The sequence below is a fragment of the Paramormyrops kingsleyae genome, chromosome 25, assembly GCF_048594095.1.
Source record: "Paramormyrops kingsleyae isolate MSU_618 chromosome 25, PKINGS_0.4, whole genome shotgun sequence".
Classification (NCBI taxonomy): domain Eukaryota; kingdom Metazoa; phylum Chordata; class Actinopteri; order Osteoglossiformes; family Mormyridae; genus Paramormyrops; species Paramormyrops kingsleyae.
The window spans coordinates 29,625,655-29,643,459 of NC_132821.1; the positions used below are offsets into that span (position 1 = coordinate 29,625,655).

The 17,805-nt window shown below is 46.4% G+C and overlaps 1 protein-coding gene across 11 annotated transcripts in view; it reads left to right on the top strand.

Moving 5' to 3' along the window:
- The window catches only part of adgrl3.1 (adhesion G protein-coupled receptor L3.1), a 172,371-nt gene that overhangs the window by 38,204 nt on the left and 116,362 nt on the right, over positions 1-17,805 (top strand). For all 11 annotated transcript variants that reach the window (XM_072707693.1, XM_072707684.1, XM_072707683.1 and 8 more), the window contains one exon: positions 8,501-8,679. In XM_072707693.1, the coding sequence (XP_072563794.1) occupies positions 8,589-8,679 (91 nt within the window). In that variant the 5' untranslated portion in view covers positions 8,501-8,588. The remainder of the gene's footprint in view (positions 1-8,500; positions 8,680-17,805) is intronic.

A 17,805-nucleotide genomic window follows, 5' to 3' on the forward strand; every position in this document is an offset into this window, starting at 1 on the left:
CAAAGCCTGCGACAAAAGCAACTGGTCGACAACCAGCGAAACGTGGGCCGTGCTCTGGTCTGAGCTCCAGGCCAGGAAGCTGGCGTGCTCTGTGGTATCGCTGTGGACTGCGCCCAATCGATCATGCCAGCTCTGAAATGAATTTCTTTTTGGCCTTCGACACAAAAGGGAAATGAGAAATGCCTGTGTTTACTTTGAAGATTACACATTCCCGATGGCCTGTTGCAGAGGAGAAGTAATATACTCTGTCAGATTGATCTGGCAGAAATAGAAAAATGCCGCAATCCTCTGCACCGAGATCACGGAGACCATGACTGCCTATTGGGGAACTGCAGAGGGAAGAGTGTCTGTTTTTGCACTGAAGTGCCTGGTGGCTCGTGGGACATCAAGCGGATGCCCTCTTGGAATTAATGGGACGTCAAATTCCGAGAGCCTTTCAGGAAAACCGCGATTGGCGACTTGGTAAAAATCTGCCCTTAGTTAATTGTGTTTACAGCAGTGTTTCCCAATCTGGTCCGCAGGGACCCACAGACAATCCACGTTTTTGCTCCCTGCTGGGAGGGAGCAAAAATGTAGACTGTCAGGCAGGGAGCTCAGAGGGAACAAAAAACATGGACCGACTGTGCGTCCCTGAGGACCGGATTGGTTTACAGAGCCAGGTTTTTGTGTGTGTGTGGGTTCTGGTTCCTGGGCTGGGAATTCCACATTCTGGAGTGTGGAGGTGGTTGGTTCTGAAATTTCGTCTGTGAGGGGAAACTCATGAAGGCTCCTACTGGATCTTATTATTGTAAGGCACTGTTCACGCTTTAAATCGGCGATTCATCAATATGCATGTGCTCGACTATCAAAATATGGATCTTTCCTGAACACAGCCTCAAAAGGTATCAATTATTACCCTCGCCGGGAATGCAAAGGCTTCACGGTAGCTCAGAAATTGCTGAAGCTATCTGCCAAAATTAATTATTGAATGCTCTTTGATTCCACCTTATTATGTGCGGTATTGATTGTTTAAGCGATGGTATCCATTCGGTGACTTTTGCCACATTTCCTGCATATCAGCCGGGGTCTGCCTGATTGGGAATGGCACTTTTATCATCTCGAATCAGCCTGCTCTTTGGATGAATGCCCTTAGAAGGAAGTGTCGTTATTGCTCTGCTTAGCCCAGAGCCCTTCTGGGTGAATCTAAATAACAAAAACAAAGGAGCGAGTCCCCGGTATTGCTGCCCGGATATCACTGTGTGGATCCGGGCCTGAGATTATGGCGCTGAAGAGGGCATTTGGCACTGAATAAAGCGGGTGGTTCCAGCACTCAGGGTAGAGATTCTGTGTTGAGTTTGATTCTTTTTTTCCCATCCATCCATTTTCTGTAGTTGCTTGCCCTATCCAGGGTCCGGAGCCTATCTCAGACGCTACAGGCACAAGGCAGGGAACTACCCAGGACGGGGCGCCAACCCGTCGCAGGGCACGCTCACCCACACATGCATACCTACGGGCAATTCGGCAACTCCAATTAGCCTCAGCATGTGTTTGGACTGTGGGGGGGGGACCGGAATACCTGGTGGAAGCCCCACGATGACACGGGGAGGACATTCAAATTCCACACACGGAGCAATGGTGGAGACTCGAACCCGGGCCCCAGAGGTGTGAGGCAGCAGTGCTAACCACTGCCGCCTTTTTTCCTCCCAAATGTGGACCTGGCTGAGCCATGGATTGGTGATAGTTACTGCTCTCTCTCTTCATAATAAGAGAGAGTAACCATGAGGGATGGGTCTTTTACAGAGCCATGGATTGGTGATAGTTACTGCTCTCTCTCTTCATAATAAGAGAGAGTAACCATGAGGGATGGGTCTTTTACAGAGCCATGGATTGGTGATAGTTACTGCTCTCTCTCTTCATAATAAGAGAGAGTAACCATGAGGGATGGGTCTTTTACAGAGCCATGGATTGGTGATAGTTACTGCTCTCTCTCTTCATAATAAGAGAGAGTAACCATGAGGGATGGGTCTTTTACAGAGCCATGGATTGGTGATAGTTACTGCTCTCTCTCTTCATAATAAGAGAGAGTAACCATGAGGGATGGGTCTTTTACAGAGCCATGGATTGGTGATAGTTACTGCTCTCTCTCTTCATAATAAGAGAGAGTAACCATGAGGGATGGGTCTTTTACAGAGCCATGGATTGGTGATAGTTACTGCTCTCTCTCTTCATAATAAGAGAGAGTAACCATGAGGGATGGGTCTTTTACAGAGCCATGGATTGGTGATAGTTACTGCTCTCTCTCTTCATAATAAGAGAGAGTAACCATGAGGGATGGGTCTTTTACAGAGCCATGGATTGGTGATAGTTACTGCTCTCTCTCTTCATAATAAGAGAGAGTAACCATGAGGGATGGGTCTTTTACAGAGCCATGGATTGGTGATAGTTACTGCTCTCTCTCTTCATAATAAGAGAGAGTAACCATGAGGGATGGGTCTTTTACAGAGCCATGGATTGGTGATAGTTACTGCTCTCTCTCTTCATAATAAGAGAGAGTAACCATGAGGGATGGGTCTTTTACACATTATTGACTGTCCCTGACTTACAAACTAAATGCATGTAAAAATAATTTTTGAGCGGTCGTGCACCTGGCACTCTGCTACGTAGCTTATGCTGCGCTCAGTCAGTGCGATTATCCTATCCCGATATATGTCCATTTCGTCATATGACCTGTCTGTCGGTAGGGAACCTACAGTAGTCATAAATTGGAGATAATCTGTGTAACCATTTAATAATCAAATGACATCATCCATCCATCCATCCATCCATCTTATCACTGTTTATCCGGGTCAGAATTGCACGGGGGGGCGAGTCTATCCCACTCAAGCCAGAGGGACACCCTGAACAAGATGCCGTTCTGTCACAGAGAATAACTGAATATGATTGTTATGAAATGGTTGTTTGAGGATTTTTGTCCACAGTGACGCACCATGTTTACATCGTTTATGATGACACAATGGTTTATTTGCTGGGAGAATCGTAGTTAAAACCTCTCCTCGATGGTACAACGGCAGGGATCTGGGCTTTGGCTCTGCTTGGCGCCCCGCTGGTGCAGATGGGCTGCGGGAGTCTTTCCAATGTCCGGCACAGCCAGGCGTTATGACTTAGAAGCTGTCAGATCCCTGGTGGAGGGGGGTGGGGGGGGCTGTAATAACAGGAAGTGCTTCGCGGACCCCGGGCAGTCTTGGAGAAGCCCGGGTGTCTCTGAAAGACAGATTCCTGGCCGACCCGGAGCCTTTGTTTTTGGACTAAAAGAGGCTAAAATGCTTAAAGCTAAACAGACCGTTCAATTCGGTCAGGGACACAGTGCCGCTCTTATGGTCCGCGGCACGATCCGCATGGTTTCCACACAGAGCATGTGTAAATACACAGAGGTACTTACTTCAGGCGGGCTGGGCACATCTTCATTAAATCTACTTGTATATCCCCTGTTTTCTTTGCACATAAGCCAACCAGTCACCTGATTTCTGCTAAAGCTTTTCCTTAATGAACGCTCAGGGTAGATCTCCGCGTCAGCGCGGTAAGAGCGGGACGGCCGTGCCAGGTATCAGATTATCCGCTTCCACCTGGATTTATTTGGAGTGGCATTGTGCTTGTAATTGCTGTGTTTACGTCACCGTCCAATGGGGCAGCAGGTTAAGGAGCAGGGCGTCTTCCTCTGTCATACCCAGGGAATTCATTAAGAAGGGAGGGAATTCGAAGTCGGCTGATTTGCTGGAGCTTAATACCCACACGTCTATTTCCTATACCCGGTTTCTGCAGTGCACAAATATATGTGAGGTCCAGTGCATGCGACAGGGGATCCATCCATCCATCCATCCATCTTTTACTTGCTTATCCAGGTCCGGGTTGGGGGCGGGGTGGGTTGGCGTCCTTGAGCTTTAAAATTTAGCTTTTTCCCTTATTGCTCCGGTCGGCGTTCATTAAGTCGCGTGGAAATGCAGCAGCTGTATACCTCTCTCAGATCTGCACCGACTCGCACGCTACACTTCTGTTAGCGCCGCTCCATCGCAGCGCCACACCATCTGGAACATACCGGAATCTGTCTCCCCTTTAATCAGCAGAGGTCCGTCAGTCGTGTACGGATGCAACTTTGGAGAGAACCCCCCCCACCACCACTTGTACATCTACGTGCCCCCACTTCATATCCGAAGAGCAGAATTGTACCCAAGTATCCAATCGGGCCGCAGTTTATTCTCCCGATGGTCCTGAACGCAGTTCCCCTCACATAAACCCAACTGGATAGGGCCATATGAGTCAATTAACCCGGACAAGGCCAGACCATCATTGTGGACTGTGGGGGCGCCTCACTCCCGGCCCTGAGCGACTCTCCGCTCCAGGTCACCCCCCCGCTGTGCCTCCAGCCGCTCTGAGTCCAAATGGATCCACCAGCAGGCCGCCTTATTCAATTCGCTCTACATCAGCTTCAGGTGAATCGGACGTGAACCCTAGAGCAGCTTGAAGTCCCTCAGTGCTGTAACGGCAGGCCGAGGTCATTAGGCGGGAGAAGGCGGGCCCTGTTTTAAGGGGCAGGGCATGTTGAAATTTATTCTTCAGTCAGAAAGCGTGGGGGCCCGGAACACACACCGCGAGGGTTTATCCTGCGAACACAGCACCCCACAGCACCCCCGAAGGTGTATCGCAGTCTGATCCTAAAGTACTCATTAAAAATCGAGCATTAACATATTCCGCGTGGCCCATAGAAGGAGGGGGCCGGCAGCCCTGATGGTAATCCCTTTAAGAGGTGGCAATACGGGGGCACTGGATTATGCCCGTCCCGCCGTTAACGCAGGGAAGAAACCCTTGATAACCAATGCACTCGCAGCCAACTCAGCAGGGGAATGTGTTTACATTGGTTTGAGTTAGCAGGAGTTCAGCCCAGTGGGGGGTCGGGATGGGGGGGGGTGTGGGTGTATCATTAGCTTACAGACAGTGTGTCACCAAAACAAAATTACCATGCTTTTGATTTATTTACTACTGCGTGTCCATGTATCAGTATCTCACATAGCTGCTCGATATGCCAGATATGTGAGATATATTTATTAGGGCATCTGTTAGGGGGTCTTTTTGGCCACGACCTACGCTTCACTTTTCTTAAAGGGGATTTCTCTCCGTCCTTAAAGGGGTTTTGTCGCCGTCCTTAAAGGGGATTTCTCTCCGTCCTTAAAGGGGATTTCTCATCGACTGTAAGCATCCCGGCCCAGAACCGTATTCCAGTCACACGGAGGATGTCGCCTCCGTTCAGGGGGCACTGGTTTCCTGTATTTGCATTCAGACATGGCCTGCGGAAACACCGCAGTCTTCGGAGCGACCCAAACCGGGTCGGGTGTCGTCTGGTCAACTTGGCTCGGCCGGGGGCTCAGACCCCTCGGAAACCCGTAATATCACGTCACACGGGTGCATTATGTAGCCAGTGCTGTGACTCGTCTCTTTGTTTTCCATCTCAGCCCAGCTTATTCCAAAGAAGAGAGTGTATCAAACCAGTGTCCTTGGTAAAGTGTCGGCTGGTGAAGGGATCTAAGTGAATCTTATTGGGGACAAAAAGTGTTGGGGGTTCGAATGCTGCCCCAGCGTGTCTTTGCGTGTGTGGTCATATGTCCCCATGATGTGATAAAAATATGTTATTTTGACGTTGTGGTACCAATTTTTTCGGTCCTCACAAAGGGAAGCTCAGTTTTATAAAAATCTGTGACTGCAAAACTAACTGCTTGGTTACTTGTGGTTAAGGTTAGGGCTGGGTGGGGGTTAAGGGTGTCATGGTTGGGATTAGCGTTTTTCCCATGGAAAATGAAATGAAAGAACGGTCCCCACAAAGATATGAATACAAACGTGTATGTGTGTGTGAGTGAGTGTGTATTTCCTCTAGTTATTCCTGATTTTTCCCTCGGTCCAAAAATATGGCCTTACATGAACTGGTGCCTCATGATTGTGAATGTACCGTGTGATGGACTGGCATCCTGCCCAAGGTGTCCTGTAACTTGTGCCCCGTGATGGACTGGCATTCTATTAAGGGTGAGGATTAGTGACCCAAAGATAACCAGTTATTAGGAATGGAATGGAAACATGAAAAAGCATGTACTTGAGAAAATATTAAGCCTGCGGTGGATTCGATGCAACGCCAATAAGTGCGGTAGAGAACCAGCTGCAGTCATTTTCGGCGTGTCAACGGTCCTCTCTTACTGTTTGGTGTTCATCCATCATCCATCTTCTAAGTGCTTATGCTGGTCAGGGTCATAGGTACCTGGCAGCACCGGGAGCAAAGCTTGGCTACGTTTGTCTTGGAGAACATCTGGCATACATCGAGTTTGTAAGTAGCGCCTGACAGATGTCGGGGGGAGTGGAGAACGACAGAATGGGCTGCTTGAAGGAGGGAGATCGCTAGTCACCTTAATGATCCGTTATTTCGGGGAGCCAAATATTACGCCCGCAGAGATCAATACTCTCCATTACTGCCGATGGATTTTCCGTCCCTCCCGCCGCCGCACCCATGCAGCGGGGTCACCGCCTCCTGTGTGTCCTGCCGTTATTCGCCCGCTTCCTTTATCTCGGGGAAGCCCACCTCGTCCCAGTCCTCACGCCGCACCTCTTAACGGCACGGCGTCGCCTTTCTGCTAATAACCTCCTCTATTTTCCCAACAATTAATTGTTTTTACCAGATAGACCATGAAATGAGCAATTAATTTAAGCCATCAAGTCGCATTTCATGGCGCGGCTTTGACGGGAAGCGCTAAAAATAGCCGCGAAATCCCGCCAGCGACGGCAGCACACATGCTAATGAAATGCAATAATGCAATTGTTAAGCCGTATAGACGGAGATTCGGTGCCGCTTTTGGGTTTTCGCGCGATTGGACGCCATGTTTTGGGCTGGCTGCCCTTCATGTCGGCGAGCCATAGTGCTGGCTGCAGATTCGTTGAGTAGCAGGAGTCTTCATTGGCTTCTGCGTACCGATTCCCCGAAAAATTCTGCACTCAAGATGTTTTAGGGGAAGGAATACATTGAAATATAGATTTTTTTTTTTTTTTAAAGAAAAAATACCAGCAAGAAACTAACACTTATTACAGGGTAAAAGGTGCTAATTAGGGAAAATGAACAATTCATTGAGAAAAAAAGAAACATCTTAACGAGGTTGTTGTTCAGTATATGCGGAAGCTTTGTGAGTGCAGATGTTCGGGGTGTTCAAAGAGATTCGGAGAGTTTTAAATGGTAGATAGTGTGCTGCTGTAAAAATTCAAAGGAATCTATTCAGAGCAGCTGAATTGGAGTTTTCGTGTATCTGACGGAGCTGCGCTATTGATAAAATAGAAATTCATGCAGTCGCATGCTAACGTTAATGAAAAATTAAAAGCTCCGTTTAACTTTGATGCAAGGGGTGTTTGAAGCAGGACTCTGCGTCCCCGGGGGGACACCTGATAAGTGGTTGACAGAAAGTGATTTTTTTTTTTTTTTAGAACGTCAAACACAGATGGATTTTACGTTTACTTATTTATAACTGGTGATGGTGTAGAATTTACAGTATATGGGAGCCATTTTATTGTATAAATAATTACTGATGTTTCTGGAAGGGAAGGAATAAATAAATTAAGCTGTGAAAGAGAAAGGAAGTGCAGGTCTGCTCGCACCGCTGCTCTCTGCGTTTGGGTGTGTTCTCCCGCGTTCTCGCGCCTGCCGGCGTCACGGAGGTGCTGCGCCATAGCCGCGGCTCGCCACATTAACTGCAAATCACCCGGATTTCGGGCCAGAGGCTCCCCGACCGGAGAACAATGCAGACGGAAATCTCCAACTCAGCACAGCTGCGCCCGTGAATGGAAGACATCGAATCGACGTTAATTAGTCGTAGAACAGTAGCTAGGTTAATGACTTTGCAGATAAAGAATGCCCCCCTTCGCTAAAGTTCAATTATTTTGAACTAGATAAGACAACTATAATGTAGGGCGTTCTCAGATTGTGTGCATTCATGTAACTTCAGAATGATGTTGATGAGTCAAGCTATCTGATGAAATAAAGGGGAGGCTCCGGTAGTGAGTATTAAATTATAGATAGCTGCAGTATAGTAATACTCCTGGTTACAGAAGCATATTTTTTCACAAACCAACCCTGCATACTTTCATCGGGCTAACGTTTGAGACGCTTGAGTTAACTCATTGAGTTGGCGTCTCCTGTAGGCATCCGCCATCTCCCTGCCAATGTAGCAGATTCGCCACCACACTCCACCTTGTGCTACTTTGCGTCCACTTGGGTTTGAGTGCCCCTGGTGTTCAAAAAAGGGAATTGCTCCTATCGCCAGAGCAAACCTTTCACCAAGATGTCCACCACCATCGAGAGTCGGATGTCATTCTTCTGTATTTTGGATGCATTCCTACAAGAAGGGCGCATGCAGGCTCCCATGATCAGCTGTCCTGCCATCGCAGGGAGGGGGTGTGGATGCCTTGTGACTGTATGCTCTCCATATCTCCCCCCACCCAGGCCCACCGTGTTTCTGGTCTCTGCCGCTTTCCTTCCCGGGGACCACAGAGGCTGCGGAGACAGACAGCTGCACGGGGCCTCGACGGGGATGCTCGGACCAGGGTCGCCTCCGCTGCGGGGTGCCATGCGGGCCACACAGGTGCTGATCCTCGCCTCCCTCCTCGCCCCCGCGGCCCTTGGTAAGCCCCGCCTACTCCCCCCTGCCTGCATCGGCCTTCCAGACACACATACTCAAATGCACTAATGCACAGAATCAGAAAATTTAGGTTTCACTGGGTAAGAAACGGTGCTGTGGAAGAAAGGATCTAATCGTATATCTTTGGGCTGTGACCTTTAAATAAATACAAGAAAATAAACTTTTTTTTTCCAGATTTCAAATATATGTCATCAAGATCTTGCAAGAACTGCAGTGTTTGACAATCTGATTCAAGTTAACCTTACTAATGTATTCGGTATAACCTGCATGTGACCTGTAAACTAACTAATTTTCTCCCATCACCGTAGTTTAATCTCTTTTTTTTGACACCGACCTCTCTCAGTCTGATTCTGCAGTTTGCTCACTGCTTGCAGGATAAGATCGCACTTTTGTTGTTTTGCACTTGTGGTCAAGCTTTTGGTCTCAGTTTTCTGTTTTGTTTACGTGTCTAATTACGGTAACGGAGCGCCGTGCGAACGTATCTTATTTATAACATGGCAGTAACAGAGTGAAACGATATGTTCCTTAAAGTCGACATTACTGAGGCACGGAGCCCTGCCGACTGTTTCTCCGTACGCAGGAAGTGGAAAACAGCGGGTGTCTCAGCCTCAGGCGGCTCTACAATTTGTCGCCTTTGTTGCTGTGGTCCAGATGCGGCCCGGTCTGCCTTATTTATACAAATGCGTCCTGTCTCTCGCCTCCTTCGATAATGGCAATGATTCTCACTCATTCCCTGATGGTTGCATTTCAGCATCAAAAAAAAAATTATACATGATCAAAGACTGGGCTGCAATTATTATTTTTAAAGATCTACATTACTGAGAAAACATAACGAAGGGCGAAGGAATATATGGTCTTTGGCAGCGGATGGTGTCGAATCAAAACAGCGCGGACGGACGGAGAGAGCCGTCGGGGGAATGTGGAATATCTCCGCGCCGTTTCGTGTTCAGTTCCGCCGTGATGAGGAACCCCACACAGGAACAATGTGATGCATTCGCCATTCATTTTAGCACATTATTAGGCTCATTTTGATACATCGAGGAAGGTTTTAGGTGACCACAAGTCAAGAGGGCGGCAATTAGTTCAACGCGTTGGCATTGAACACGGCATGTGGCTCGGGTAGGTGGCTTAGGTTTACCGTGGTGACTGTATACTATGACACAGGTTTCATAAATCTAACAGTGCCAGGTCTGCCCGCCATTTTAGCCCGCTGCAAATGCCGTGGTCAGCTACTCCATCCAAGCTTGGTGTCGATGTGGACATTCCCGAGGGTCTAGAGCACCTTGGAAGGAGGGGAATTTGGGGGGCCCTTCTCCCTTCCAGCTTCAGCCAGGCGATCTCGGAGTACCGGAGGATTCCGACGTTTGCCTTCGTAGGCTTGGCGAGGTGAAGTTGGCCCTTATTATGTTTGTCTTGGGTTTAACTCGCGTTTCCCGCATCGGTATCAGGAGGAGCTGCCATTATCACGGGATAAGGCTTCGTATTTATTTTCGTACCGCTAATTATTTGCTTTCAGGCCAGGTTTTGTTTACCATTACCACATCCAGTGACACATCTGGGATATAAAATGCTCAGCCAAAGTCCACAATCGACCGCCAGGTCCGGCTTGTGTCTGTGTGGGCTCTGGGTGACACTGAGTCCACTATCCATTAGCGCCGCCGGCTAATAGGCTTCACCTCATGACATGCTTATCATCTAGTCACGACAGTTATTATTTATCTTATACACATGATTGATTACGCAAATTCTGCAATTCTCCCAAACCCAAGAGGATGCACCGGAACAAGGCGGCGAATGAGGCATAGCAGTTATGCAGATGCACCCCCATTTCCACCAAAATATTCTCAGATTCTGGGGATAAAAATGGAATTAGAAAGAGGATCTCTTCGCAAGTGCCGTAGACAAGGGCATGCCGTTGTCATTGAAATTTTTCCCAATGTGCATTGCTTTAGTTTATATTAACCCTGGCTGACCCCTCAACGACCAATCCGGTTAAGCGATTCGGTTCAGGACTTTAAGGTTGTGCAAGTGGTGCGGAGGTCAAAGGGTAATCGACGAACTATGACAGAAGAGTGATGTCACCTTCAGTCCCCTCACGGATGCTATATAGAGTTCGCCTTGGTGAAGAGGCCTTTGTATTGGGGAAACCTGTCTGGATTCTGAGAATGTTTGACCCCTAAGAGTGCATGACCAAAAGAATCATTTAAATCTACAGATAGCAAGCCCGTACTTTGTTGTTCTTTAGTTGACCAAAGCTTTGACTGGAGGATGATAAGCCATTCTGTCTTTCCTGGGGGGGCGGGGTCACATCATGGAGGTGACCCCCGCATCGGTATCAGGTGGTCACTGATGGTGGAGTAAATTACCCTGCTCTGAGCCACCCACCTTCCCAACCTCGTTTGTCTTAAAGGTAATGCGAGTTTTTGTCAGCTCATAAAAGCACTGCCTTTAAGATATACGCGCGGCACCAGACGGCAAAACTGAAGGGATGACGTCTTCGCGTTCTTTTTTTCCCATCAGATATGCTGGAAAGGATAATATTGATCTTTTTTCTTTTGAGTTTCTAGTTTCAGCCAACAAACGCGGACTATTCCTGGAATTGGGCGATTCTTTCGCGGTTACCCGCGAACAGGTGCGAGCCGTTCGGCACCGCCCTAACCAGCGCATGCGGGGATAAGTTTCACACTTTCGCCCGTCGTTTCTGCGTCTCGCCACAAGAAGGCAAGCAAACAAGTATCAGCTCTTCCTTTGTGTGGGTTTTAATTGAATTGCATCTTTGCCTACAGGACTAAATTTAGCTTTGACTTTCTTTAAAGAAGTTTTTTCATTAATAGAACAATGTTCTCCAAATACCCTGTTGTGTGATTTTATATATATATATATATATATTTGCTTGTGTCTTTCTGGGCATTAGAACAATAGAAAGCAGGTACAGTGTTAAATCTATGCTGAGGGAACAGAGAGGAACCATCTGCTTAGGACTGTTAAAATTCTGACTCAGTGGGATTAGGAAGAATGAATAAATTATGCAGACAATGTGAAAAAGCAAAGTAAATGGTGGCTTTGGGGCACAGGCACCAAAGTTAGATCTGGCTTTGAACAAGGCTTTTTCCAGGGTGACACACAGGCCCTGGGTGGGCGGTTTAGAATGTGAATGCGTGGGGGGTGGGGGGGTGGGGGTCTTCGCTAAACCACTTAAAATGAGCGCTTGGCATCAGATGGCTCTTTGACCTCTGCATGTGACAGATTTCTCTGTTTATCTGCAGTATCATGGCAGATTAAGACGATAGGCAGGGATTTCAGCTCCACAACCAGCCGCGACTTAATCTCAGTATGGCACACAATAATTGCCTCGGATTCGGGACGTCGCTTTTTTATGAGAAACGGCAGCGAGGCTATTTTGAGGCCATCCCTCTCCACCGTTTACGCGCGTACGCAACGAAGTGCGTCTTGTCTAAGAGCGTAAACTATGCGGCAGCCCCTCACCGGAAGCACATGTGCCCTCAAACACGAGAGGCACCTTTGAGATGCAGATTCATCCAGACGCGGTGGAGGACACCCACACGGACGCAGGGAGAACCTTCAAGACCGGGAATGGGATTTGAACCGAAGAGCCGCGACGTGTGTGGGGAGCACCACCCACGGAGCCACAGTGCCAGCCAAAAAAGTGACATCAGCGAATTCAAAAGAAGTTCTACCAGGCGTGTTGCTCTGTGGAGACCCACCAACAACAAGGCTGATGTCATGGTGCTAATGATAGTTCTAAATGAATCCAGACACTCACGAGCTGGAAAATAAACAAATAAATGAAAGGCCCCTGCTGATTGGTCACCTGAGGAACACTGGCATGAAGGTACAGAAATACTGATTGGCTATTGTGTAAATACTGCTCATTCTGGGTTGGGTTGGGCATCCATTTTTTATAAGGGGGGAAGCGTGTCTACCTCAGGTGTCGGGGTAACATGTGTAATGACGATGTATCAGGCAGATCCCGTGTGATTCCTTAGGTATATTACGGCTTCATTAAACAGCACCCATGACCAGAAACATAAGGAAAACAGAAAAGATGGGCAAACTGAGCATTTTTTCTGCGCGTAGAATAATATACACATCTTTGTCGCGTGTAGGTTTTTTTTTTTTTCCCCACCAATTGAGGAGGAAAAGAAAAATCAATATTTCATTTGCAAGCTGAAAGTGGCTTTCAAGGCCAAGCTGCTGTATCTTACGCTGCCAAAGTGCTGTCAAACCGTCTGAAACATATGACAGCAGCATTAGCCGCGCAGGCTTTTTGGAAACAGGTTAAACACTCCCAAGTTTTATAGTTGTTCTGAAGGGCATGAATATCTTATAAATTAGACCCCGATCCTCGATTGCTCCATTTCAAGTGTCGAAAGATGCAATTTAAAGTTGCTTATTGAAGCAGAGTGCTGTTTAATGAGAATGGATATTGACAGAGGGGTCGCGGGAATCTGGATGTTAGTTTACACGAGGTGGCAGGATACACACAACGGCCCAGAGGCCAGCAGTGATATCATAAATATTACAGTCTCCTAACCTGTAAAGGCGCTCACTGTTAACCTTCATTAAAATGCAGTTATATACATATATAGCTTATAATATAATTACCATGAGCCTGTTCTCAGTGATATATCATTGTAATAAAAAAATAACTAAACATGATCAGCACCCTGAATCCGAAGAAATACTGCTTCAGTAATAGGTAAAACTGTCAAATGTGTTCTAACACTGGCTTAGTTTCCGACTTGCTAATTAGCCTTAGTTAATGTGTTTATTCAGTTTTATAATTTTCGGTTTATACAAACTATAATTTTCCTGTTTATACAACCGGGTGCTCTCTGAAGTAAGTAATTCATCAAACTCTTTTCATCGTTCGCATTTGGGGAGTGGGTTTTGTTGCGGTCTTTGCCGTAAAACCATTCTGAAGAGGAACCCATCTGCTTCAGCCATTGTTATAGGCATCCCGAGTGAGCGCTCCGAAACTCCTAAGTTAAAAAAAGAATGTGAATATTGGTAGGTTTAAGCGTTGAGCTCGTTTGATGGAGAAGGGATTAACACGATGGGTAGAAAGAGGGCTGGTAAATGGAGTAGCTTGTGGGTATTCCGATTGACGGGCTCTTTCCTTACTGAGCATGTGGGGACACCTACTCGTATACACCATTGAGGTGCATTTGTACCTCTGTGAATTTACGTGTCCGAGCTCTTTGCAGTAGACTGCATGATGTCCATGATTCAGATTCAAGACTCAGGAGTTTCTTATTATAGGCAGAGTAAGCAGTCAGTTAAACTACACGAAGAAAATCTTATTTTGCACGTGCTGACCACCGGCAAACGCAAGTTAAACACGAGACGCAAATACAAACTGGGGTGCTTCGACAATACAATGAATACAAGTACAATTCTGACAATATGTACAGCAGTGCGATGTGAACACAGAGCGAGACATAAACATATAATGTAAATAGAGTGAGTATTGCGAAGGAGTGGGTAAGTACTGTATGAGGCAACAGTCCTAGGGTGCAGCACGTGCCCAATGCCTTATGATCCCTGAGATCCGAGTTAGCGAAGTAGCTGTCGTACCGGCAGTCACCAGCTTACGAACGAGATGCATTCCAGAAGTCTGTCTTTAAGCAGGATTTGTAGGTAGGTCAAAACAGATACATTTGGTTCTAATTTAGCATCAGTTAGTCTTAATATGTGGTACATGTATGTATTTTAGTTTTCTATGCATATAAAACATTTGCAAATACACTAAAGCATCTTATATATAATAATATAGTACATAATAATAATAATAAAAGTAACTACATATGGTACTGTATTGTACCTCGAGCCGACGAACTGCTGGATGAGTTCTTAACGTGGGTCTGCCTGTAAATAGATGGGTGCATAATCCTTGTAATCCCCGCAAAAGCTGGGTCACCGATTGTTTGACGGACATAGACCTACTCCACCCTTCATTCTGTCAAGAGGCACCTTCATACCAACTAGTGGGTCATGAAATGGCTGCAGGCAGGATTCAGGTATTAAGAGGGACCCCGTGTTGAGCAGAGCCAGCAGAGACACTTGCGAGTGAGTCCAAAGAACCGTTTGGCCTGCGCTCTCTGCCCCGTTCAGTCCTACGTTCCCCGTCTTTGTCTTCCCCTTGGCTCCCCGCATGGGGATAGGGGATGGGTAGCAAGTAAAATAGCTGCCTACGTTTTGTTAATAAGTTTTCAGTCATTTCCGACTCATTTTTTGCAGATTACCACCCAGTGTGGTCCCACAATCAGCACGATGCACGTGTCATTTTTATTAATGAAACTGAGCACAAGTAAATAAGGTTAACTCTAATGTTCCCAAAGTTTGTTCTCTCGTGAGGAAATTTCATTATATTCTGTGGATAAATGAGCCACTATCCAGATAGATTGGTCGAAGGCAAGTGCATTTTCCATACAAACAAGCTGAACTTTATCATCTTTTGCACTGATTACGGTAGTTTTCGTTGTGGCACTCCAGTCTCTTCGGGCTGGTCACCCCACAGGTTTTAAAAGTACCATGTGTTATTTTATGCGGTACATACTTCACCTGCTGCATAAAAATGTAAGTAGTGAACATTAACATAAGGGCACTTTGGTGGCTTGGGAGTTAGTGGTGTAGCCCCCCCCCCCCCTCCCCCCGGGCCTGCAGTTTACATGTTCTTCCCTTGAGCGGCTCTCCTCTGCCGAGTCTGACTTCCTCCCAGAGTTCAGACACTCGTGTCGGTGAATTGATGAGTCTAAATTGCTCATAGTGTGTCAGTAATGGACTGGCATACCGTCGCGGGTGTTCATTGCCCAGAGATGGATAGTTCAAGTCCAGGAAGTAAAGATCCAGCAACAGATTTTGTTCCAAGCAGCTAGTTGATTGTAAAGAGTCACAGTCACAACCTGTTGGTTGAAACCCCTAGACAATCATTCCACTTTTTTTTTTGCAAAAATACAAAAACTATTTGGCAGGGAGCTGGGAGGGAGCAAAAACATGGACCGGATTGGGAAGCACTTCTCTTATACTTTATGCTTCCCAGGACGAGCTCCAGACTTGGTGTGACTCTGATAAGTGGTTATGTAATATGGATGCATATTAACTTATCATGCGGGGATTTCATTCTAAGTGCTATAATGGAAATGCCAGGCAAACGAAGCCTATAATGTTGGCTGAATAAGCTGCTCAATATATGCGGGTGTTTCCAAGATTTTAAATGGCAAATCATAGGGACCATATGCATGCAGACGGCCCACTATACCATGCAGCTAGCACAGATAATAATGACGTCATAAACTAATAATTCAGTCTGTCATAAATTTAAGCATTTTCCTCCTAACAAAACTGATGCAGGCTGATGTATTAGCCGCATGTAATACAGCAATCCCTCACTATTCCGACAGTACTCTCTCTGCTGTTTCAATTACAGTGAAATTAAAATACAGTTGCAGTGACATTAAGTATGTTTGGGTCAAGATGAAGTATTTCAAGACAGATGTGGGGTTGTTAGGTACTTTCAGTCCTGTTTCTGTTTATCTTCATGGGGCCGCGCTCAGGAGCCCACAGACGACGAGTCCCAAACCACAGGAAGGTTGTCCTTTCCAAACCAAACCACCAGCGGGGGTTTCTCTCCCGCTCCCTCCTATTGCTGGAGAAACATCTCCTTTTGTCTCAGTTTTTTCTTTTCCTTTAATTATTATTTTGCATAAACTTTCTATTAGTGAAATTAACAGCATAAAAAACACTCAGAAATTAGATATTAGTGAGGAATATGAAAAAATAGATAAGATTAATTGAGGTCATTTTACGATGTTCTGCGATAATTGGAATGGAGATAAAGTGAGACTTCTTAAAGACCTTGGACAGATTTATTTTTTCTGTCCGCATGTCCGTATCCCATGACGCTCTTAAAGAAGACTCATTTTCATGTTGTGCTGTTTTTTATCGCGGAGAAAAGGAGATCTCATTTTCCCGTCTTCTCCTGGGAAGTGCTAAGCTTCAGACCAGCTGATTTCCCCCTATTTTTAGTGATAGCGTCGCTGGGTTGGATCAGGAAGACGCAACTTTTACAGATAGGATGGAGATGCACCGTGGATGGTCCCACAGCCAATCATGGCGTAGCATGTCCCCTGTGCTGTAATGTACACAGCCAATAACGGCGTAGCATGTCCCCTGTGCTGTAATGTTCAGAGCCAATCACAGCATAGCATGTCCCCTGTGCTGTAATGTTCACAGCCAATCACGGCGTACCATGTCCCATGTACGGTAACATTGTTGTCATTACTCTTCACCACGATGTCTAGAAACCCCTTGCTGTTTCATTCTTTACTGCTCTGATCTAAATATAACATTGTTCTGTTCAATGGTCAGGGATGCACTGCATTATTTATTTATTACTGCGACTGGTATTGCAACTGTAGCTACTGTAATTAATTGTACACTTTTTATACAGTCTTTTTATATTTGTGTTTCAGTCTAATTTATTGAAATGCGACAGAACGTGATGCAAAAGAAAATACCTGTGATTTTCCCATAACGATACTGAGCTGTGACTCACTGGCTGTGGCTCCCTGACTGTGACTCACCTTGACATCCTGCGTTGACCTTCCTTAGTCACCTAGCCGTAGCATTTCTGCAAATTCACATATGGTATCAGGTATCCCATGTCCACGTGTGCCCAGAGACTCACAGGAAAAGCTTTGTGTTGTCGGACGACCTCCGCGGAATGTTACACCCGGAATTCGATGTCGGGATTTGCGATACAAAGGAACCCAGTGTGAATCTGCACATGCCGTATGCTAATCCTGAGGAGCATCCACTGGAGTGATCACCCATCAAAAGCTTCTGGATTTAACGTAGGACAAATGTGCGATTATTTTGGCACTATTTAGAAATATACTTCATCAGTTTCCTATATATGCGCACACTATGGTTTGGCTGTTGGATGACACAGGAATTCTTCAGTGTATCTGATACGGACCTTGCATACCCCTTGTGCTAAGGGTCTGGCCTCTCGAGTGAGATGTCATGTGGGTGTGTTTAGGGCGAAAGTGGTGAAGGTGACAGCTTGGCCTCTTGGACCTTGACG